The 24,546-nt window shown below is 36.9% G+C and overlaps 1 protein-coding gene across 3 annotated transcripts in view; it reads left to right on the top strand.

Moving 5' to 3' along the window:
• The window catches only part of LOC139742822 (ral guanine nucleotide dissociation stimulator-like 1), a 74,036-nt gene that overhangs the window by 25,094 nt on the left and 24,396 nt on the right, over positions 1–24,546 (top strand). For 2 of the 3 annotated variants that reach the window (XM_071653338.1, XM_071653337.1), the window contains exons 2-5: positions 5,093–5,215; positions 7,222–7,427; positions 14,038–14,091; positions 14,633–14,814. In XM_071653338.1, the coding sequence (XP_071509439.1) occupies positions 5,093–5,215; positions 7,222–7,427; positions 14,038–14,091; positions 14,633–14,814 (565 nt within the window). The remainder of the gene's footprint in view (positions 1–5,092; positions 5,216–7,221; positions 7,428–14,037; positions 14,092–14,632; positions 14,815–24,546) is intronic. The other variant, XM_071653340.1, reaches the window with a different exon arrangement.

Here is a 24,546-nt window from a genome sequence, read left to right as displayed (position 1 = left end):
CCAAAGAGTATATAAAGTGAATGTTTGTAGAAAGAGAGTTGATTGGTAGCACTGTGTCCTCAAGATGACTTTGTGGGATGAAAGGGGATAGGTGAGTTGAAATTTGAGGAGAAAGGAATCATCTTTGATAGCATAATGTGATTCCAAGTAGAACTCATACAAGTGAAGACAGTGAAGAGGGACAAGAGAGGATAGATCAGTAAAAAGTAAAGAAATATTGATTCCTTTGCTGTAGAATTAGTTCCCAGAGGAGCTGTCATAAGTTCATTTACATGTACATGTACCTGAAATTAAATGTTTATTAAATCAATCTTTTGCAATGTGATGCAAATACTGTGAATTCTGGCATGTGCACACACACACACACACACACACACACACACACACACACACACACACACACACACACACACACGCACACACACACACAAATCATTTGTTCTCTTTATTGGTCCAGCTTGATAAAAAAAAGAAAATGCTCATCATGATTTGCCCTTCCATTCATACACTTCATGTTAAAAAAAACACATTAATTTTGGTAAATAATGCAGCTCGGCACACTGGGGTACTCAGGATCAGGATTTGTTCATTGTTTAGGCATGCATCAAAGCAATTCATTAGAGGCCTGATGAGTTTTGAGTTTTTGTCTATGTTTGAATGATGGTGTATAATATACATTTTTTTTTTTTTTTTTGCATGCCATGATGGTGATACAAACAGCGATAACTTTTGTCTGTGAATATGGCTAATGTGAAGAGATGCAGTTGTAGAGAGAAATAGGATTCTATCAGTAGTTGTGTAAAGATGTGCTGAAGAGAATGGATTTGTCAAATGGTTCACACTGCTCATCCTCAAGGGATGACATAGACTTTTGATTTGAGAGTAGCTCTCAGGGGGATTCTTCCTGTAAATTGCCCACTTGCTTTTGATTTCTCTGTAAAATTATATCACTGTGAGTACCCAGAATTTAGCAGAACTTTATAACCTGTGTTATGACTTTAATAACATTCTGGACTATGTCTGGTCAAATGTAATTTGAAAAAAAATTGGGAGAAATGTCATTTTAATACTCTGTGTCTCTTTTCAGACCAATAAAATGAACTTGCCATCTGAAAAAAAAAGGAGTTGGAAGTGTGAAAACTCTCAAAGTCACTGGCGCAAGCAAACTGCCACTAATGTTTCTCCACTTGATGAAAACCATTGACTGTCTTGCAAGATAATCTGTTGGTGTGGTGACAGTACATTGTACTTCTTTCCCTCAGTTCATGTTTCATTACGTAGATGAAGCAGAATTCCAAATAAGCCTGCAGGTCATCAAGTGTTGTCTCATTGCATGAGATACCTCCACTGCGTAGTGGATAGACAGTACAAACAATTCAAAACATGTAATGTAATTTAAGGAAATGCTGGATGTGGAATTACTTAGCAAGATTCAGAAGATGTTCATAAAGGCAAAGTTAAGTTGTCAAAAGTTATCAAAGTTATCAAATCATGTACAAACAAAGCTGATGTTGCTGTATGACACTATTCCTGTACACATGCTACATGTATGCTGTGCCTCTCTAGCTTTGACTGTAGAGCCACAAAAAGGAAAGGTAATAATCAAAGTACCTGGAACTGAGACTATACTGTCAATGTCACGAGTGACGAAAGTGATTGAGTGATAGCAAGGCATGACGTCACAGTCTTGCGTGGAATAGGACAGGCACAGCCTCATAATGTAGGGGAAAAAAAGATGTTGTGACACACAGTGTAAGAGTTACATTGTTTGGTGCAAGTCCATTCAGTGAACTTGGTTTTTGTTTTCTTTTTATATTGTAAGGTCTATTAGAAAACTTTTGGTTAGAAGTTGTATTTATTTTACAATGAAAAGGAGACACTGCTTGTATGTTATGTGTTCTCAGGTAAGACTTAAATTATGCAATTTCTATTTACTTTAATCAACTCTTTATGATTAGGTACATAAGTGAAGATAATTTTTGTCATTCAAAACCTTGTACTCATATGACCCTCTGGCATGCTATTATGTGCATTTATGGTAGGTTTTAGCAAAGTCAAGTCATAATTTGAGTTTAATGTGTGCCTGTGTACAGTCGACGGAGGGTAAAATGTATTGAGTCTTCAGAACAACAGGGACACTGGTACATCTTTACAGTGATGATTTGGAATTTTTGTGTGTGTGCAATTCAATCAGTAAGAAGTATTAACTTTTTTGTGGAATAGCTGCTAATAAAATGCCTGTGGACTTTGAAATGAAGAAAAAAAATAAAGCACTGAGGAGAATCGCTTTAAATATTTGATGTGCATGTAATCAATGACCAAGCATTTTCCATTTTGGCTGGGGGCTAGTCACTATTTGTGCAGTAAACCTGCATGCAATCTGGCCAAAGAAATCTGAATATTTGTGTGTATTTGTTGTTTGTTTGTGGGGGTTTTTGTGGGGGGACAGGGAAGTTTGCAGTTTTACCTTCCATTTGTCATTATCTTCAGAGTTCAAAATATGTTAACTAGATTGCTTTTTTTTTCTTTCCTTTTCTGAGTCTTTATTTGTCAGCTGTGCTGTGAATAATGAAATTATAATGAAATTTATGTTGTTTGTTTTTTTTTTCATTTTGGTATCTTGACATACAGTGCATTTTAAAAAGAAAAAAAAATCAAACTTTCAATTCTGCTAAATTCAGCTGGTTATCTGCCCCTTGTCTTATCTGTTCCATGTTTCTGGTAGCTATCAACTCATCAGTATTAGCAGGATCTCGAAGTGGAATATAAACACTAAAAATGAAGCAACAAGACTTATCTCCTATATTTGACTACCCGACTGTGGCTGCTTTGGTTTTTGATTTGTGAAGACAGTTCTGGGCAGTCTTGAAATGGACTTTGACTTGAATTGACAGTCACTTTATGGGATTTGCATGGACTTTTTTTTTTCTGTGAGGCTCTTCGTGGATTCCTGTACCTATCTCAGACTTTATCAGAGTTTACCATCAAAGATTATAGACTTCTGTTTGCAATCACAGAATTAGCCCTCTCAGGCAGGTATTGTCAAATTGCTCTTTAGCTGGTTTTGAATCTTTCAAGTGTAGTTAACAAAGAGAGGAGACACAAAGCAAGCTGGAAATGTTTGTAGGTGCTGTGAAGTTTTGTTAATTTGAAACACTTTACTTTGTAAGTGGATTAACTTACTGAGAATATGTCCATATCAGAAGGAGATGATCAGGTAAGTTTTTGTGTTTGTGTCAATTTCATCGATATGTTGCCATGATATGTGTTTGATCTTCCTAGTTTGGCTCACAGTGGTACTTCTTCCACAAACTAAATTGACCATGCAGCCATGCATTGTTGATCCATGGCGGTATTAGGAATTCCTTTGCCAAAATAAAGAATGATGTTGTTGGTGTTTGATTTTGTGTTCCTTTTTCCTTTTCTTGGGGGGGGGGGGGAGGGGTGTTGAAAGTAAGTGAAATCATGATCTAGATTCTGACTTTTATGAAGTTCCTCTCTTTCACCAATTTTGATTGACTTTTTGTCTTTCCTTTTTATGTGTGGAATACATATGATGTATGGAAGATATCATCCTGTTGTAAAATCGATATCAATCAAAATCCTACCCTCTACCCATATAGAACAGACAGTGTAGTAATGTACAAATGTAGTACAATTAATAGTCTCATACAGAAGCTGATATTGCTATAGATATACAGTATGCATATACTTAGTGAATATCAACTTAGGTTTCAGATGTTGAGATATAGGATGATATTGACAAATCATTGAGAAGAGGTCTTTTTGAAAGTGACTAAAAATCAAAGTAGAAAAGCACCTGGAGAAATCTGTTCATAACTTGTTGAGTTATTTGGCAAACATACAGGCAGACAGTTAAAACAGAAACCAATGCCAGCAAAACATAATCTTTGCAAAGGTGATAATGATGATGAATTGAATAACGCATTATCTTCAGAAAGAAGACATCATGAATGACAGTGTGCTGCAAACAAACTCACCTGTTTATCTGTGGTACAGTAACTAAAACTTGCTGACTAGCAAGTATGATGAATGGGCCCGAATGCCCATTGCAGGGAGTGAAGATTTGTTTTTTATAATGTCCTGTATACAGAAGAGTGAATGACATCTGGGGGCATTTCATGAAGCATTTTGTCAGATATTTTTTCAGATGAAATGTTATAAGCTACTAAAGTTCTTGCATCTGATTGGCTGAGAGAAAGTTTGTCTGACAAAACGCTTCATGACATGCCCCCCTGAAGATACACTGTAACTAGAGGGGAAGCCATAGAAAATATTGCTTGTTCAATGGGGGAATCAAAATAGTGGGGGTGGAAAAAGGGAGGGGGTGTCAGTACAAGAGTGGGGATTATGTAACAGATCTTGGATGCTATTTGCTGTTCACTGTCCAAGGAGATTATGTTGTGGTTTCACCCATTGGTGATTGTTCTGATTTCACAACTAGTTCACCATGAACATTTGTATGTTGTCTTTTGGCCCAATCTCAATCCATGTGATAGTGCAGCACGTGTAGCCAATTGTCTGAAACACATTGATCCTGTAGCCTGGTTTGTAATGTGACAAGGCAAATGGTCTGAAAACAAATGATCAATTTTTTAATATTAAAAAATAAAAAATAAAGATTGTCAGTGTTTTATTCCCTGAATACAGTTTCATTGGAGTTAAGCTATTGATTACAAAATATCTATTTTGCAAACTACTTCTTTTTGCTTTTCTTTGTTTTCTTTTTTGTTTTCTTTGTTTTCTTTTTTTTGTTGCTGGAGTGCACTCCAATGAAGCTAGTAGACTTCTATAACTGAAAGATTTGGGATCCACATTTCATCCACAGAGTAAAAAGGTCATCATCCAGCTAGTGAGGTCGAATCAGCTGGAGTTTCTGTCCCCAAATTTGGCTACTTTCCATTGTAGTGCTTGTTGACAGTTTATGGATGTTTTGGTTGCTTTGTGGTGTTCTAAATGATGCTGACCACATCATATGAAAGACCTGTCAATTGGTGCCCCCCCCCCCCCCCCCCCCCCACCGTGAAATGAACTAACCCATCAAGCTTTATAATGTTCTTCTGACTTTCAGGAAGGGTCTCCGGAGAGTCCATTTAAGATGTGGGGGGAGGAGAAGGCTGAGGATGTGGTGTACTCTGTCTACCTCAAGAAGGTCAGCTACAAGGCTGCAGATGACTCCTGTGCACTCAGTGATGTGAGTTTTTCTTGTTTCATGCATGAGTTGCCATGGCAATACTGCCATTTACAATTGTTTGCATCACTTTACAAATCTAGGTAGTAATAGGGCTATGACACTCAGATATGAGTTGAAATAAAGGTTGGAGTTCAGATAATCTACAGAGGACCAGTGCAGTGAACTGCCATTAACATCTCAATAGTAATAACAGGGTGTGAGGAAATAAAAGCTTCCACCTTTGGCAGTGCTTGATGATCATTTGAGGAGTTTGTGCACCAATGATAAAGGAAGATTAATTGATGACCAAAATGATGCCCAAGATGTTGCATCATGCTCTGAATATCATATCATCCTCTTCCATTGATAGAAAAGCAGCTACAAGTTTGCAGGTTTTTTTTTTAATCTCTGAATGCTGAATATTCAACATTATTTACTTTAATGCTATGATAAAAAACAAAATCAATTCTGACAATTAGTCTTCTGCTTGATCAGAGCAAGTTAACAAAATCTACAATGTTGCATAATAACAAATGAGTCAAAGATAGATTTTTGTTGAAGTGCATAAAGAGAGAAGAATCAGTGTGTGAAATGGAAGCATTGTTCTTTCACTCATTAGCTTTGTTTTATTTCTCTTTCTCCCTGCCTTTCTCATTTGCCTTGAAATCTCTGCCCCTATTTTTTGACATGGCATTAATTCCCTATGCCCATATTTCCCAATCCTTTAAAAACAACAACACAAAAACAAAAACAAAACTGCATGGATGAACTGAATAAATGTTTGTGGTCCAATGCATGCCTACTGACTTTATAATTCTAATGGCAATTGTAATGTATTGAATACTAATTTGGTGCTTATATCGATTGTGATAACATGATTTTGATGCATAATATTTATCATTTTGCTATATCATTATATGTATATTGGCTATATATCTTCATTTAATATGATACCTCTAACTTGTTATTGGTTTGGTGAATGACCTCTTATTTGCAATGTATAAACCTGTTACTTGTACTAATCCAAATCTTGATACTGTGACTGAACTCTAAATGCTGTAACTTGCTGAAATTCCTGTATCCTGCAATTTGTTCCTCATTTCCTTTTTGTTTATATTGAATAATTCCCATTTTATCTTTGGTGTAATCTCTTCAATTATATTGTGGTGCATTAAATCCACGTCTCATTATGTTTATGTATGTATTCATAAAATATCCATGAAAATCTTTTTACCATAACTTGTGACCACCAATGTCTGAATTGATTGTCACTTTTTTTATTGAACCATTGTGCCCATAAACTTCACTCATGAATCAAATATTTCATGTCGTGTAATCATGCACACTTTCTATTGAAATTTCTGACTAATCATTTATGTGGCTTTTATATAACCTACTCCACCACCCTTTCCCTTCCAAAAAAAAAAATGAAACAAAAATCAAACATTCTTAATAAACTCATTTGTCATTGTGATATCATTTTCATGGTCAACTGATTTCCAATTTTGAAACCTAATGTAATTATTGTTATATGCCATGGATGATCATATCAAATAATGTTCTGCATACATATTAATTAATTTATTTTTTGTTACTTTCTAATGTGCTTGCACTGTACTTTGTGCCTTGCAAATTCTTTTTTTTTCAATATCAATCACACACATTGCTCAAGGTGCTGTTTGCTTTACATTTGTAACTCCATTGCGTGATTGTGAATCTAATTTTGTTAATTTTTTTAATGAAAATCATGTGTTCTAAACATGTGTCTGTTTCGTGTATTCATTTGCTTCTGTATGTACATGAAAACACTGGTGTAATTCCATCTCACTAACATCTTAATATCATTGACCCAAATGTTCAATCGCTTATGATTCATATCACACCCCTTGCTCCTCATAATGAACAAACCCTCCCATCCCCCTACCCCACCCCTGCCAAATTCTCCCCCTTTTTTCCAACCCTACTGCTCCATCAAAATCCACTACCACATGAATTCCAACCACTGGCCGTGCCCCATGGCCTTATAGAGTTGTCAGGCAAATCTCCAGTTTTTGTCCTACCTACAGTGGGAGACACTCAGAATTAAGACAATCAAGGCTGCATCTGTGCGGAAGCTGGTGGAGCATCTTCCCGTTGCTGTGGAGGAGATGGACTCTGTCTACATCAATGTATTCTTCTCCACCTACCAGACCTTTACCAACCTCAGGGAGGCATTAGATATCCTGATATCAAGGTAATCATTATGGTGTATCAGCCCCTTCCCCCCCCCCCAAAAAAAAAAACAACAACAACAACAACAACAACAACAACAACAACAACAACAACAACAACAACAACAACACAACAACAACACAACAACAACAACACAACAACAACAACAATAATAACAAACAAGCAAACAAACAAATAACCACATAACATTTTAAAGAGAAAATTCTGTAATAGCATTCTTATGGTACTTACACACAGTACTTCATACATCAGCCAATCTTAGTATTTTATGAAGCAAGTTGGCTAAGTAGTCTTGGAGAGATAAACAGATTTGTGAAGTAACTTATTGTTTACAAATGTAGGAGACACCTTTCCATCTTAAGAGTTCCAGTTCCATAAATACAGCTGTATGGCTGAAACTACTCTGGAGGAACAAAAAAGTTCATGTTTAGCTCTCCCCAAAGATACATCTGTACTTGACAGACAAGAGAATCTATCCTTTAAGTGCCTTAAAAAGAAAAAAAATGCGAGTTTGATTCTCAACATGACAATTAAAGTGTGATAAACTGTTTGAGATGAGTCACCCTAAAGGCAGCAGAATGCAGACAACTTCACAAGCACCAAGTGTGAAAATGACAAACTTGGCTCTTATGATGAATGCAAACATACTTACACCTGTCTGTCTGAAACCTCCAAATATTTACAGTCATGTCTGGCTTGAGAGAAGGGGTGTGTGTGTGTGTGTGTGTTTGTGTGTGTGTACTTATTCTCAGTGACAAATGTCAGTGGTTCAAACAAATGGTTGAAGGTGCTGTTGGGAGAAAGAAAGTGACCTTTCTTTCTTTCTTTCTTTCTTTCAAGGATAACTTTGAAATTGAGGTGACACATTCTTTGATATGATGTAAAAATCTACTCATCACATTTTCATGGTGAAAAGGGGTAGCATTATTGTCAGTGTGTTGACAGGATAATGATTCATTACCGGCCAAAACTCTTACCCCTGTGCTAGTTATCTCAATGCAGCATATGAATATTTGTATTACAGATATAGGCAAAGAATATCCTCTTTGAAATGTGTATCTTATGGTTTGACAGTTAAAAATATTTAGGAATCCTTTCCCACCATGTGTGAATTGAGACGTGAATGCCAACCAGAGCTTGGAGTATAGGATATGTCAATGTGCAACACTATGAGCTTTGCTGCAGTCACTGCACTAACATGATAGAAGCCAGCACAGGGTCAGATGTTTGTTGTGTTGTCTCAAATCATTTGTTATCATTTCTTCATAAGGAGGAAGTTTTGAGTTTAAAACTTTTGCTATCAGATATCAGCGTCCATGTTGGCACTTGAGAGTCAAATGGATGTTTACCCGTACCATGCTTCATTTGATAATTGCTAACATGCCTTGTTCCCTGGTTGGTACAGATGTCTTGGAACTAGTATTCAGTGAATAGAGATCAACTAATCACCCTAATGCTTATTGTGTCACCTTGGCCTTTGTGGTTGACTGAGGCACTTTGCCCGACATAAAGTGGTCTTTAATTTTTCAACGAGATTTTAAGATTGTAGGGAGTACTGAAAGCTGATTGAAAAGCAAAAACAAAAACAAAAACAAATAACAAACAAAAACAACCCTAATCTAAATCCCGGAGCACATAAAGGGTTCAAGTGAAGTAAAGCATGCACATTTATGTCTCTGGTATTCACTTTGGTGATTTCAGGACATTCTTGTGTATTGTATAAAATTGCTTGCTACTGCAGAAGATCTAGTCTTATCATTACCAGAAAAACATATTACATCTGAATGCAGCATTACACAGAGATTTGCAATCATAACAGTAATGTACTATTTGTCACCATAGCAACAGCAGAACTGGTTTCTGTAGATTGAGTATTGCATAACAGTTATCGTGGTAGCTTCATTTTTATGTGTAGATAAAACTGAAGTGGCTGCAGAAAGTAAGATATTCAAGTGAAAAGAGCATAGTTCCACGATGTACATTCTGCTGTGGCCTATTAAGCATGTCATAATGTAACTACTTTAAAAAGATGTCCAGTTTTATTGCTCTCACCAAAAGTGTATGAAAGGTCACACAAGCAGCGTTCAGTAGATATGTCATACATATAATGTATGCTCAATTATGGCATGCTTTGAAGGTGTGCTACATTTGTAACATGCCAGCCTGAGTCTCCCTTTATTTTCTCTCTCTCATAGTACATGATAAATTTAAATTTTTTACATGAAAACCCCAAAAGTGGTAACTCTGCAAGCTCAGACCAGGGAGGGCCATCTCCCTGCTCTGACACTATAATGATAATGAGTATGTATATGTTTTTGAATTGCAAAATAGTGACTCTGACAAAGATAGAATTTCACAGTGTGACAATGCCAGGGAATTCCCAAGTGACTGTATGAAAGTCACCTGATCTCACAGAGCTCTTTTTTTTTTTTTTTTTACTAAATGCAGCCTGTTGAGCCTAAAAACAACAGTCATAGGAAACTGACCAAGTGGACAAACAAGTATATCCTCCTTCTCTCAGATAACACCATATTTAGTCTTGAAACTATTCTTGGTAATATCAGTATCAATGAGAATGTCCTGTAGTGATACAGATATCAGAAGGGGAGAATTTAACCCAAATATTTTATGTGAATTCAGTGAAAACAGACATAATAGAATACATCAGCAACATTTGAGGAAAACAATGTAATCTGTGAGAAAGTTGAAATTTTTACAAAGTTTTTGTGAAATCCATGTGCTGTCCTCTCTAGATATGAAGGCTACATAATTTGTGATGTTACGGTAGTTAAACAGTATAACACAGATATAAAGAGAATTCCACAAAATATCATTTTCTATGAAAAGCACACATTCCCTGAACTTGTTTAAAGTAATGACACATGGTAAAAAGGTATTACTCCCTGCCTTCTGAAGGAGTTATGTCAATTCAAACTTCTCTGATGTCCTCTTGTATTATCTCTGCATTCACTAAATCCACATGAATATGTGACCCGCTACAACAAAAGGATCCGAAAGTCGGGGGAGGACAATTTTTTTAAAATGGCATGACATTTTCCCCTTTCTCTTCTACTTTAATTTCATATATAGCACAACTCATAAAAGTACTCGGTTGCAGGGATATCGATGATTTTATTAGCCATGTCAAGTGGTAAAGGAAATCAGAGTTTCGAGAAAAACGGCTTCAAAGTTTTGCTTCCAACGCTGTCATGATTAAGTGGAGGCGAGATAGTTTTCGCCGCTTGACAATAGAAGGCATGCTCCTAGCGACCTCCGCGATGTTCATTGAAGCTTAGCGCCAGCGGTCTACGCACGACCAATCAGTAATCAGGATGCCACACATTGACCAATAAGATCACTCACTCGTTGCTAGGGGCGGAGTCTAGCTGCGGCGCTAAATCCAAATCTTCAGACACGTTTCTGTTACGTTGAAAGTCGGAAAATCATGGCCCAGATAAATGCTGATTTCTTGCCTTTCCTTTGATCATTTAACTTCGAAATTTCGGCAGATGATAGACTAAACATTAGGCTACAAAATTATGTCTAAAACAGAAATCCGATTGTTTTGACCAGTTTTGATGATGGGACTTCAAACTCAATTTTCTCGTCGCAGCCGTCAGCGACTTTAGGATCCTTTTGTTGTAGCGGGTCACATATGTTTGAGGTAAGTTCCCCTTTCGTGATTGCAGAAATAATGCATGATGTCTCAAAATTGGTCGTTGTAAAGAGGAACATGATATCATGCAGTCATGCTACAATGACTGGAACTTGAACTCACAACACCCATTGATACACATATCTAGTGCATGAAAAGCAAGACCACACCCCTTTCACACATATTGCACACATATTATGCTCTTTTGGTATCAACTTTCCCTGACAGTTATAGAGATAAGGCAAGACAAGTTAATATGCTCGTTAAAGTTGATAAAAAATGCTGGTAGTGACATTGTGTGTGCACACAAGTCAATTTTAGCACCATCAAAGACCTGCAGATACCAGCACATTGAATCACACTGATAGTGTTTTACGTGCCATGTATTCACCGTGACCACTTCATAAATGAAGCAACCATAAATATATGATTTCATAAATGGATCTACTGTATTCAGACTCAGTCCGATCAGACTCAGTCTGCGTACAAATATTATGTTAGAGGAGATATGGTCCATGAAAACTCGTGACAATGGCCACTGTCTTTTGAAGGCTAAATTATGAAAGGTAAATGTTGCTGAAGCTTTTTTTGTGAAAAAAAAAAAACAACGACAAATCTCGTGAGTGTTTCACTGTGTTTAATAACACAATTCATTTCAGCGGATTGTCATGAATATTGTACCTCAATATGTAGCATTGTGTTATCATTTCACTGTGCACACAGATTTGAGAAATGCAGTGAGAAAAAAGGTAACTTCTCTGTATATATACAATTTGATATCATAATTTAGCAACTTCAAAGGGCTGCTAGGAAATTTGTTTGTTTGTTTGTTTGTTTTTGTTTTGTTTTGTTTTGTTGTGTGTGGTGGTTTGTTTTTTTTTGAGGGGGGAAGAAATCATGTTTTACAATTTCATTAACTTTTTATTGGAGTTAAGTATCACAAACTACTTAAGGGTAAATTTTGTCTGTGCCATACGCTGTATACTTCAAATGATAGAATGCTGCTAAGGCACGTTATTCTCTCAAGTTATGACTGTTATCGTATGTGTGATTGGGCCACGAGGCTTGCATTTTGGGCACGACGTAGGTGACAATGCATCGTGAAGGATATAGAAAGAGAACCATGTACCATCATAGTATTAAGAGCATTGTGTGTGTGTGATACTGAAGAAGGAAGTTGGTGGTTTGGTTCAGAATTAGCCTTGGCACCAGCCACCTTCCTGTCGCTTCATGACGTTTCTTTGTGGAGATTTGGGGACTATAGTGAGGTGGCGATAGAGGCTGAAAAGATATGAAAAGGTGAAGATATACCGGTATGCCACTGAAAATGAATCCAAAGACAGGTGAATGTACAAAGTTTGGATTTAAGAAAAAAAAAAGAGAACTTGTGATAGAAAGAGATTGAGGGGTCCTCTGCGGCCTGACTCTTGAAATCGATAGCAAGCTTTAGATCTGCAATGCAAACGCTATTAAGACCAAACAGCCTCCTGGTCTGGACCATGGAAACGGCTCTCTTGCACATGTGCAGAACACCATTTTTTGCCTAATTAGCATCATCTTAGCATTTGTGTCGCAGATCTAAAGCTCACTAACGACAGATTTCAAGGAACATATAAAGCATCCAAACATATAACAGACACAAATACAAGTATATATTAGGCTTGCCAAATGCAATTTGAGAGAGAGAGAGAGAGAGAGAGAGCGGAAATGATGGAAATGGAGTCAGAGATAGACAGAGAGAGAGAAAAGGGAAGGAAACACCAGTTACCCTGTGTGTCTACACTTTTTGTAGACTGATTGTATCATTGTTGCTTGTGTGAAGGTCATTTTTATTGCACAACCCTGTGACGTTGTAGCTTTACTCTACTCTTATGTTCACTGTCACAGAAAAAGAAAAACTGGTAATTTCACGCAAACACCATGTGATTTTGAGTTAATTCAAAATTCCCTTATGCACCATGTAGCACACTGAATGTTGATATTAAAGCAGATTCAAATTAACTTTAAACTCGTGGAGTAGGAGACAGTCTTGCATTATCTGTTTTCAGGCAATTTTGAATTGAATTTTCTAGAAAGTTGCAGCTGATATGATTCTGTCTTCTGTTGGTCTAGACAATGCACATGGAACTATACTCAACAAGTCACTCAAACATTCAGTTTCAGTATGATATTGGAATTAGAAATCAATTAAACTTTCATACACACAAGACATTAGATTTATTCAGCAGGGTTTTTTTAATATAAATGTATTATATGTTTCATGGATTTTTTTTACAGTAATTCTAAAATGTCTTATCCTTTTTACATAAAATCAAACTTTGGTCATGTAATTAATACTCATTTCTACACATCAATTCAGTGGGGGAATGTTGTCTACCAGGGTCATACTACCATTAGCAGTTATTTCTGAAAACCCATCTGCTGTGACATGATATGCATCAAACTTTATAAGAAATTGTAACTTTACGCTGAAATAATTAAGATTCAATGTTGAATTTTGATTATTTCAGCATAAAGTAACAAATTTTTATAAAGTTTGATGCATGTCATATCACAGCAGACTGGTTTTCAGAAAATTATTTTGAAGAGAAAATGTAGCATGAAATGACCCTCTGTTACAGCTCAAATAAATCTAATCTCATATGTTCCACATCTTTACATGACCTGAAGAAGGTTAGATACACTTGTGTTTACATATTCACATGATATTTTTTCAGTGATGTGTAAATGATAACTATGAATTTTACATTGTACATTCACTTTCAATCCAGGATGAAAAGAGGCACTTAGGACAGCTAATGACCTTGTTGAAATAGGTTGATTATTTATTTTGATCTGATTAGGCAAGCACTTTATATGATGTGAATATGATGTGTCACTTTGTTTAGCATGCAATTCCCATCATTAAAAGGGATTTCACTCTTGACCAATCTGTTTTTGTTTCTCTCTATCCCAGATACCAAGATGTTCAATCAACTGCAACTGAGGCTGAGAAAGATCAACATCAAAAGTTAGTGTTTCAATTTGAACCGATATAAGGTGGTGCTTGAAATATCTCTGGCTGATGTCTATATAAAGAGAGAAGCATGTCATAGCGAAATCAAAACATCTTTAATGGGATGACTTCCACGACAAGAATATTGTTTCATTCCTGGAATAACCTAGAGTGTCTGTGGATCTAAGTTTTGTATGATGGATGAGAAAGGTGAATAGATTTATGGATGAAACCAGGTTTGTAGTTATGTTACAAGTAGGGAATAGATTCTTGTAGGCCGTGGAGAAAGTGATTGCATTTTGTGAAGGTAAGGAAAGAACTTTAGACAAACTTGATGGGAAAAGAGCTTTAGGATGCATTGTGTTCAGCATAGGATTTCATCACTTCAGCTTTACTCATCCATGTGAATTTGTCTCTGCAAATTTCACCAGGGATGCCTGATACAACTTTTACTTTGTACAAAGGCCTGCCTAAATATGGCTTTTCTTAACGCTCGATATTTGATTTTTGTACGTACTGCCATTTCTAAATATGCATGTTTGTGTGGTTGCCATAGAAACATCCGGTCTGTCCTGATGATGTGGTTGGATGAGGGACAGGATGACTTCCGAGAGGGGCCAGACTACACCTGTCTTCACACCATTGAAGAGTTTGCTCGTGATGTTATGCAAGATGTTGAACTTCAGCTGCGGGCACAACTCATGATCCAGTCGTTCACTGCCGAAGCTTCCCCCAAAGGTAACAGGATTTGCCTGGTGGTCATTTGTGCAAACTCTGTAGCACTTTAGCCACCTATGCAAAATGTCCATTGCTTGTAAGTGACCAATTCTTAGTAGGTTGATGCTGTCAATTTTGTCTTTCATTTTTCACTACAAGTCAGTTGACCACTTGTGGACATCAAACTAAATCCAGTGAGAGCTGTCGATTTAATTAAATTTTAGAGCTGTAGCAATAAGGAAATCTACAGCAGAAGAAAATTCTCATAAACTACACCTGTTTATGGTTGGGGGGGGGGGGGGGCAGGGGTTCCATCTTACTACTCCTGGTGAGAGCAAGGGGGGTAGCAGAAAGTTGTTTGTGTCTAGGAGTTTCTAATTTTCCAGTATTTCTTTCTTCTTCTTTTTTTAGCATAAGCATATGTGTGTGTGTGGGAGGGGTGGGGAGGGGTCCAATCCAAGGAGAAAGAATCTTCAGGAAGGGGTAGTATGTAGGATTTTACCTTAAGGTTGTAAGTCCATTTGATCATTAACATGTACAAGTGTAGGGATTGTCATATTCAAGCATTTGGAACAACACTTTGGCTAGTGTTCTCATGAAACAGAGCTTCCGGATAACATACTTGAGCATGAAACATGCACTTAGGGAACAGTTTCATTTACTAATATCAATGAGTTATGACCAGCGCATACAAGATTGCTCAGAAAACTGACATTTCAGCAGTGTAGATCAGCAGTGAAATTGTTGTCATGAGATTCAGCAAGCTTACAGTTTTTGAAGTGATCTGGGTGCACCGTGCAATATTGCACGTACTAGTTTGTTAATTTTTTCCTCTAAAATATCAGTATCAGTCACCCTTCCTTGTGCACATGTGAACGCACATCTGCTACAAACGCACTCATAATTTGTCCTGACAGAACAATATGAGCATGAAATACTTGAGGATGGAATTAGGGAGCTTAGACTTTGGTGACTCAGCCCGCTATGCTTGACAAACAACCATGGCTACACTTTGAAGCAGTCCCTAAGTACTAGTCTGTTGGAGTGGTTTAAAACCAAGTGGAAATTTCCCATCTGAAGGCAAATTTTCTCGATCAGTGTACCATTCTTGTCTTCTAATGGGTGCCAAAGTTTGCAGTCTGCATTGTCGAACCAATCTACAAATGTCAAAGTTTCAAGAAGAATTATTGCATGGAAATTTTTCTAAAACAGCAGATCACAAATTGCCTGGATAGCAGCTACATATTTTCCATCTCTGATGGAGAAATTTCAAATTGGCAACAATTTATTTTGGCATTGAGAATGCAAGGTGGACTCTTGAGTACAGATTTCAACACTAAACTGTACACAAGTGATATGAGTCACTCTTGATATACTTGGATTTCCTGTATAACGCTGATCTTTTTGGGACTAATAATTACTGAGCTTATTCGTTGTTCATTTTTTTAATGAGGAAAAAATTAAAAGATTGTCAGCTGCCAAACACACCTAGGTATTGTTCACAATTTGTAGTTTTATACCTGGATTGTCCATATTTCCTATTGATGCAGAAAATATCTGCCACAAATAAAAGAGAAAGATTTGATGAACATCTGCAGATTCAATTAACTGCAAGTACATAACATTGGCTTTGACTGTCATGGGACAATTTGCGTGTGTGTGGTTTTTCTAATCACCCCATTTATTTGATTTTAAGGTCAGACTTAGAAGTAGACTGACTTTACTACTGTGATATCAAAATTGGGTTTACATGTTTCGCATCATTGACTGACTGGAATATACTCAAACTCCTTTGAGAATGTAATGGTCACTAAACCTTTCTGACTCATAAGTGTCTATCAAATTTTATCGTCATGTATTAGTATGTAATTACACACCATCCATAATATTTGATTTAAGCAAGCCTTCATGTGTATTGTGGTTAGACCCCAACCTCCTAGTGTATGCGTATCATTCACACCGGTGCACATATTCACTGACAGGCTATTCTATTCTTGTAGGCCTGTGCTAGTCATGTTTCCAAATGTACTGCGATAGACAGCAAATGAAAATTGCAAACCTTAGCAATACATAGTCTCCCCGTGATACAGTCACTTTTTCAACTCTATGACAGTTGTTTCCTTTTATTATTATTATTTTGTGTGTGTGTGTCATGTAAAGACAGCTGGCCAGCCGGTAATTCCTTTTGGCCTCAGGCATCAATGAAGTTGGTATCAGAGGACTTGTAATTCTCATTAGTCTGTAGAATGATGATACTGTACAGATATAATCAGTGAAGGACAAATTGGTGCTTATTTATATTGTCTTGCGGCAGTGCATGTTTCTCAGCAAAAGACTTGAACAGACAGTTCCAAGTGAAGTTTGAATCATTCATATGTTAAACTTTTACAGTTTGGAAGTATTGACCTGCAAAAATCTAGATTTACGTTAAAAGTAGGATATCGAAGTTCTGAAAATGTACATGATAATTTTGGCTAGAGGGTCACTTATCATGGTGAATCAAGAAGACTTGCCGCTGTCATTTAATGACACAATCATATCAACATTGGGAGGTGGGCGTGTGCCGTTTTCAAAGCCGGCAAGAGTTCAAGATCTCCATTACTGAACTAGATTCACATGAATCACAGAATATATCACACACACACATCAAGGATGGCTAACTCTCAAAGACAAGACGCGTTTTGAGGGGGTCACACAAGGGGAACCATGTGAGATTACCACACAATGCCATTTCAGATAGCAATGTGTCCTGGGGGTGTTTCACAAAGAATTTAAGTCTTAAAAGTTAAGATCAACTTGAAATCATGGGATGCTGTGTGTGTATTCAATGGTATTCTTACTTCCTTGTAGAAATGAAAATTTTAGAGATTTCTTTTTGTTTTTCGTCTTCCATTGATATACAAAATGAAATGAGTGACAAAGGAATTTATAAATTTTCATAACAATTTGAAGTGGATGTTTAAAGCATTGAATAAAACAGAACATGTAAGCCAGTGGCATACCATAATTTGAAGTTGATCTTAACTTTTCATTGAGGTTTGAATTTTCTTCTGTTTGTCTCTCTCTAACAAATGAAATTTGTAAGATCTACACTGCTGATCTGTAAATTCAGAATGTCTCAAATAAGCATTTGTTTCATCAGAAGAGTGAAAGACTGTTGGAAAACTGCCAGGGATGTCAATATACTCTTAACTTGTGATTTTTTAAAAATGAATTATCATCATCACAATGACAGAGTTACGCTGGCATTATCAGTTCAATTAGCCAAAGTTCATTTTTGATGTCCTAAGTCAAGTTTGAATCAAGTGCACTATTTTCAAATCAGTGTAATTTTTTATACTGACAAAAAAAAAGTCCTATCCTTACCTGTGTAGGTTATAAAGCCTGCTGTATGTACACACACAAACTGTGTGTAATAGCTGCCCATGGCAACTAAACCTCATGCAGCAGTCGCAGATGGTTTTAATAATTTGTGGCAGACCAGTTCATAATAATCCAGAGAGAATTCTCTGGGGAGAGATGCTGAGTCCACAATAGGCGGAAATGACACAACAAATCCATGTGTTATACCACTAATCTGTTTACACCCGTGACGTTAATCAAACGTGAACATTTCCACTATCACCTCTGCTTGTCACAATGCCAGGTTAACATACACAAAGTAGGTCGTTAGAAATGAACATGTTTTGATCATTTGCTGATAAAAACTAATCTGTTCGAAAAGGATTGTGTATCAGTAATGAAGATATGAAATTTCCCCATTTTACTAACTCACTGAATCAAGCAAAAATGGTGTGCTTCAAAATAATAGATATTATCATTCACATGCTATAAGTCAGAGGAAATAGGCAATTACCAACTAGAGTTCCAATAATCTGGCCATGAAGTAAGAAGTGTAGGCGGTTGTGCTTTTTGTTTTGGCAAGGCAGTGTTGCATTTTAAAAAAAAAAAATCACCTGTCAAAATAAGAAACATATGTTTTGATTGGTCACAGAATAATTGATGGTATTAAGTGACTGCTGTGAGATTACAGATGATAGGGGAAAATTTGGGATAAGACAAAAGCAAACTGATTCTTGTCTGACGTTGAAGAAATCGTCCCCAAGTCTCTGAAAGAATTTTCCCCTTTGAATCACATCAGATTTGTGGATACTATCAGATATTTTCCTGATATCCTCCTACCAAATATGACCCCATCGAAAAGATAATACCACTCATTTGTAAGGCATTGTGGGATACTGCAGAGAATAGTATTTACACGTAGTGTGGCCCCAAACAACTGTGTGTGTGTGTCTATAGAAAACATGTTTAAACCCATGCTACCAAGTAACTTCTCCTCTTTGCAAACTGCAAACTATCCACTGTTCTCTTCATTGTGATAAATGTTAGTAGTGAAGAAAAATAAATAGAATTTATTTCACCTGTCATGATAACTTAATGCATCTATGTTGATCTGAAGAGTGGCGTATTCAGTTCTGAAGCCCAAATATGTCACGTTGAAGACATAATTTACCATTTGCATATGAAACAAAAACCCAGCCTATTAGTGCTTTAAAATAGTTCTAAAATGTGAGTTAGGGATAGAAACAACCAATGTAAAAATTTGAACAAGGGTAATGGATGTATTGTTCAATATACAAAATGTAAACAATAGTTATAATAAAATGTTTCCAGACTTAACCGTCTACAGTTATATGGTTTAATGAGAAAAAAAAAGTGATATCTCCTTGTATTTTAGGCTTCATTGCAACAATTCTATATGGTAGGATGTTTTATGATACAACTGGCCTACACATATGCATCAAAAGTGACATCTTAAACATTTTCTAAATCACTGCTCCCAAAGGTAAATAGGACCTTTAAGACCAAAACCTTTGAAAGATTGCATAGGTTTGCACAGAAGACAAGCATACGAAGAGTTACCAGGAATTTCCTTGAAAACAAGCACAAAATATGGAGTTGAAAATCCACCATAAATATTTTTGTTTTCCATTTTAAAGCTAAGTCCCTTGATCTGGTCCAGCTGAAATATAATACTTTTAATCCCAACAGTCACTACAATCATCAGATGTTGTTTGATGAAACTTAAATCAAAGGTGATCTGCGGAAGATGGGTGTTACCTGAATGGCCTCATCTAAGTTCCTGACAACCCTCTGTTGTGAATACTGTATAAGCTGTTATTTTCGAGTACGGATATTTTCGCAAATGAGGAGGTCGCAGACATTTTCATAAGATGTTGTTTCTGCGATTTTGACACCGAGGCTATCATAAGTGCACTAATGTCTGTCAGTTTGAGATATTTTCACGTGTTGTTAAATATACATTCTGACCGTGATTCACGAAATTTATGAAAATTAAACCTTTGTGAAAATAACAATTTATACAGTATATGAGATGCCTAGCAAAATTTTGGCTCTAGCCTGTAATGAAGCCTACATGTATGTTATTAGTTCTTGGGTAATTACCATGCATTAAAGTCCTCTTTGTTTTTAGTGCTCAGTGATCTTTCTCAGAGGTATCTCACCTTGAACAGCAAGTCTGCAAAATTCACTTGAACATATTATAGTCGCTTATCAAAGAGGAATTAAGTAATCCTGTTATTTAGAATCTGATTATGTCATTACAGCCTCATAATCCAAGATGTGCAGTAGAAATTAATGACTCATTATGTGTTAGCTTTTGCCGTGACGCTGAGGTGCAAGGACATTCATTTCATGCAAGCCTGATTGCATACCTTTATAAGAGAGTGAGGCTGCGACAGTCCTGTGCATTCACACTGGGGACATAATGTTACGGCTGTCTGCCTATTTACAGTGCTATTTCAAAGGAGGCTTTATCCGTTTACCTTATGCACTGTTCTTGTATAGCTCTCTAGACAAATGATCATGCTCATTTACAGTGTGTCGTTGGTGAGAAGTGACAGATCAAATTTCCATCTGTCAAAATTTACTGCCATTTGATGTAGTATTCTATTTTCATTTTTAATCAGGTCCCAAAATTAATCTCTACTGACACTGCAAACTCAAGGTTCCTGAAGGTGCCTATCTTTGTTTCAGCCAGCATTTTCTTTTATTAAATTGTAAATACAGTGACTTTAAGTTGCCATAGTATCCTCTTGTTATGTCAACACTCAGTTTCAGAATATGGAACAGTTTACTCCCCTTACAACCATGTACCCAAAATGATGTGTTCCATTTTTATAAGCCTTCAGATGTTTACTTACTATGTCATTTGAGCATGTGTATCCTGTATCATGTAGGTTTTGGATCATACTTTTGATACACACTGTCATAATGATTATTTGCAAATATTTACACAGACTTATAACACTGCCTCAGGTGCCATGAATACTGTAGTGCTGATAGGGGGGGGGGGATTCTCTTTTATCAAAAAGATCCACAAAAGTCATTAAAAGTCATACATTCTGCGTGCAATACCGGTAATGTGTTTATGTTGCCTCACACTTCTTGCTGAGAGGTTGTTTTAGTATTTGAACCTTACATGACTCTGGCTGCACTTCAGAATTGACAGGATAGCGTGAGATAAGTGTGAAGGTATTGGAGCAAAGTCCAGGGATGTACAACAGTCCAAATGTCGCAGATGTCACCAGACATCAATTAAATCCACTGAAGGGGTGTTACATTGCCGAGTAGCAATGCATGTTCTTATCAGTACCAACTTAAGGGGGGGGGGGGGGGGGGGGACTCAACCTATATCCTAACAATTTGAATCAGATTTTTTTGTGTGCCATGAACAGATTTCTTCTTGTTTTTTGAACACCCACTATATGAATAGAGCTGTATGTAAGTATCTTATCTATAAAACATACTTTATAAGCCTAATGTTAGGGACATTAAGTTTCAGCTGACTACTGAAAGACTGCAAATCATGCATATTTATCTCTCTTCCATAGAATTAGTTTATGAATACTTTTCTTTCTTTTTTCGCAAAGATTTTGTCCTGTTTGTCTCATAAAATGAGGAATTATAGTGCTACTTTATGTTTTACTGTAGACACTGTAGTGTATGAGAAATTTGTTACCAAACAGTTGTCAAATCTTCTTCAAAATTCAGATTATGCTAAGTGCACACACATGTAGCTGAAAAGAAAAATGTGTGGTTCAGCATGTGGTTTATGGGGATCCTTCAGTGCATACTGCCATGTTTTCATAAACCAAGTATTGTGCATTGCATATCCTACACTGAGGCTAGAATAAGGCAGTTAGGTGAATGTGTGCACTTTGATATTCAAGAATTGAAGTCTCATGCTGTCTCCTAAACACAGTGGCCCGACTTTTCAAAGCTAGTTTGAATTTGGTCCATGGATTAGGGTAAGCAGACTTCATCTGGGTAATTGTGCATGGCTAGAGTGTGTATGCCAGCAGACATCCAGTAATAAATGTGTGCTGAATCCAGTATGTGAGAAGTATGTCTATTTTGCACTGGTTTTGTTCCATGCACTAGATGATTCGATTTATGCGACCTTAGTTTGTGAACTCAGGTCAGTGAGGCTGTACAAGGAGTCTCCTTCAGATGTGGAAATTTTTTCAGCAAAATTCAGTAGAATTCTCATTGTGGTATTAGTAAGAGTGTTGCCATTACACTTTGTGTGACCTTAAGATCCCATTAGATGCCCTGTGCAGTGGCGGATCCAGAGGGGGGCGCAACCAGCACACGCCCCCCCCCCTTTATTTTTTGTTAAAAACAAAAGAAATAAAAAGAAAACAATGAAATGAAACCTGGAATTGGCACCAGAAATGTTTGTTGCGCCCTCTCCCTTTTAATACAGAATTCCAGGATCCGCCCCCGCTGTGTAACTTGGTAGGGAGATGACAGTCTTTTGTAAGACCACGAAGTCTGTTGGTATCCCAATCAACCTGGATTATTTCCACTGAGCAGTTTGGTAGTGCATGCTCTCTGTCAATTGTTTCATGTTCAGTGGAAATGCCTGCAATAATCTCACAAGGTTACAGAGACAGACACAAGCACAGACAGTGAAGAGAGAGATGAGGAGAAGGAGAAAGATGAGTGCCAAAGCAAAATTAATACACAGAGAACTGGGATGACCACTAATGATAAAGCTGTCTCAAACAATCCAACCCCAGCCCTCAGTGAAATAAATAAACCCAGTGAAGATTATTGTGACTATTTGATAAATATACATATAATATATAAATACACTGTGTAATCCATCAGTTCAGTGTATGTCCAGATTTTCATTTGAGGGTGTTTAAAAATCAGTGCTGTTGGGAAATTCTTACAGTGGACATCCTCTGTTATAATTTATATCCCTTATTTGGACAATAAATCAACATGTACTCAGATCATGAGCTCAATGAAAATGTTGTATACTTTGTAGATATTTTGTGAATAATGTGTATTGCTCCATTGTCTGCCACCTCAGTCATATTTGCCCTCCAGACACAAGAGATTGCTGCATATCATGGCATGCTTTCAGGATTGAGCAACATGTGACATGCATATAGTGAAAACCACATGTCACATTCATATCAGACTCTGTTGCAAACTGCAATCCAGGGTGAGCCACATGTGACAATCAATGGCACTCACTTGGTTTGGGGTGAGGTTGCTTGTAATGCGCGCAGTGGAGTATGTCCGTATGTTTGTCAGGGCATATAGTCAGTCCTGCGTTTGGGTTCTCCCATCTCGTATTCTGCCCAAAAATATCCTTGAAACAAGGAAGGAAGTGTGTAATCATTGTTGCCGTGGTTACCATCCCGCACGAGGGAGATGTCAGGAAGGCGGTAAGAACGACTGGCAGGTGTTAAGGGAGTGACTGAGAAGTGGTGCTTCTCCGATCCTCTTCCTTTGCCAATCTCGACGTCTGGCACCAGATATTGCAATTGTTTTCAAATTCATAATTAGAACTTCATTCACTGACTGAAGTCCCTGAGAAGTTTCAAGTAACATTGTGTACATTGTTGACCTGTTCAATCTTATTGACATATAATCCAGCCTTTCTCTTGAAATTCTGTTCTCAACTTTGAATTCATTTATTTATTTATTTTTTTCCTTTGGCTGTTTTCAAAAGGAAGTGTGTAGCATTGTACACCTTGTGCATTTGACATAAATTATTAAATACACTTCCCGGGGTTGCCAAATGGAGATATAAGCTACACTTTTAGTACAAATCTAATGTAAATGACTACTATGTGACTATACATTTTAGAAGAAGAAGAAGAAGGAAAAACAAAGAAAGAAATACCAAATAATGTACAAGAGGCAGTGCATCAAGCTTACGTAACATGTACACTAGCAGCCAAAGCCAAATTACAGTAAAAACAAAACAAAACAACAAGATTGGCTCTTCCAGAATGTTAATCTCATAGGCAGTACAGCTGCAATTTTACTGTACAGTATTTGATAGGGCATTTAATCTTGTTAAGAGTTTGAGAGTGCAAAATGAGCACAAGTTATGTTCCCCTACTCGTTTTTGTTGATCTACATTTAATGAGTATACGCAAGTCTGTCACTGGACATTGATACAGTGTGCGTCTTTCATACTGAAATTGTTGGGCACCATCATCATGCTGCATGTGAGAAAATACATATTAATTACATTGTGAGGCCAAAGCTGAAGTCTCTTAATTCTCATGTGGAAAGAAAGTGAGTAAGGAAAGAAGTCCCTGTAATTCAAGGAAGCCATGAAACGCATGGATGCATTTGACTAGGTCTGAGCTAAATTTACCTCAAGTGGGCTATTTATAGTGAAAAGTGATTCATGCTCAAATA

Source organism: Diadema antillarum, unplaced genomic scaffold (assembly GCF_040938485.1).
Source record: "Diadema antillarum isolate AM-2024a unplaced genomic scaffold, OU_Dant_1.0 seq00001022_RagTag, whole genome shotgun sequence".
NCBI classification, from domain to species: Eukaryota; Metazoa; Echinodermata; class Echinoidea; order Diadematoida; family Diadematidae; genus Diadema; species Diadema antillarum.
This window is presented reverse-complemented; position numbering and strand designations above follow the sequence as displayed.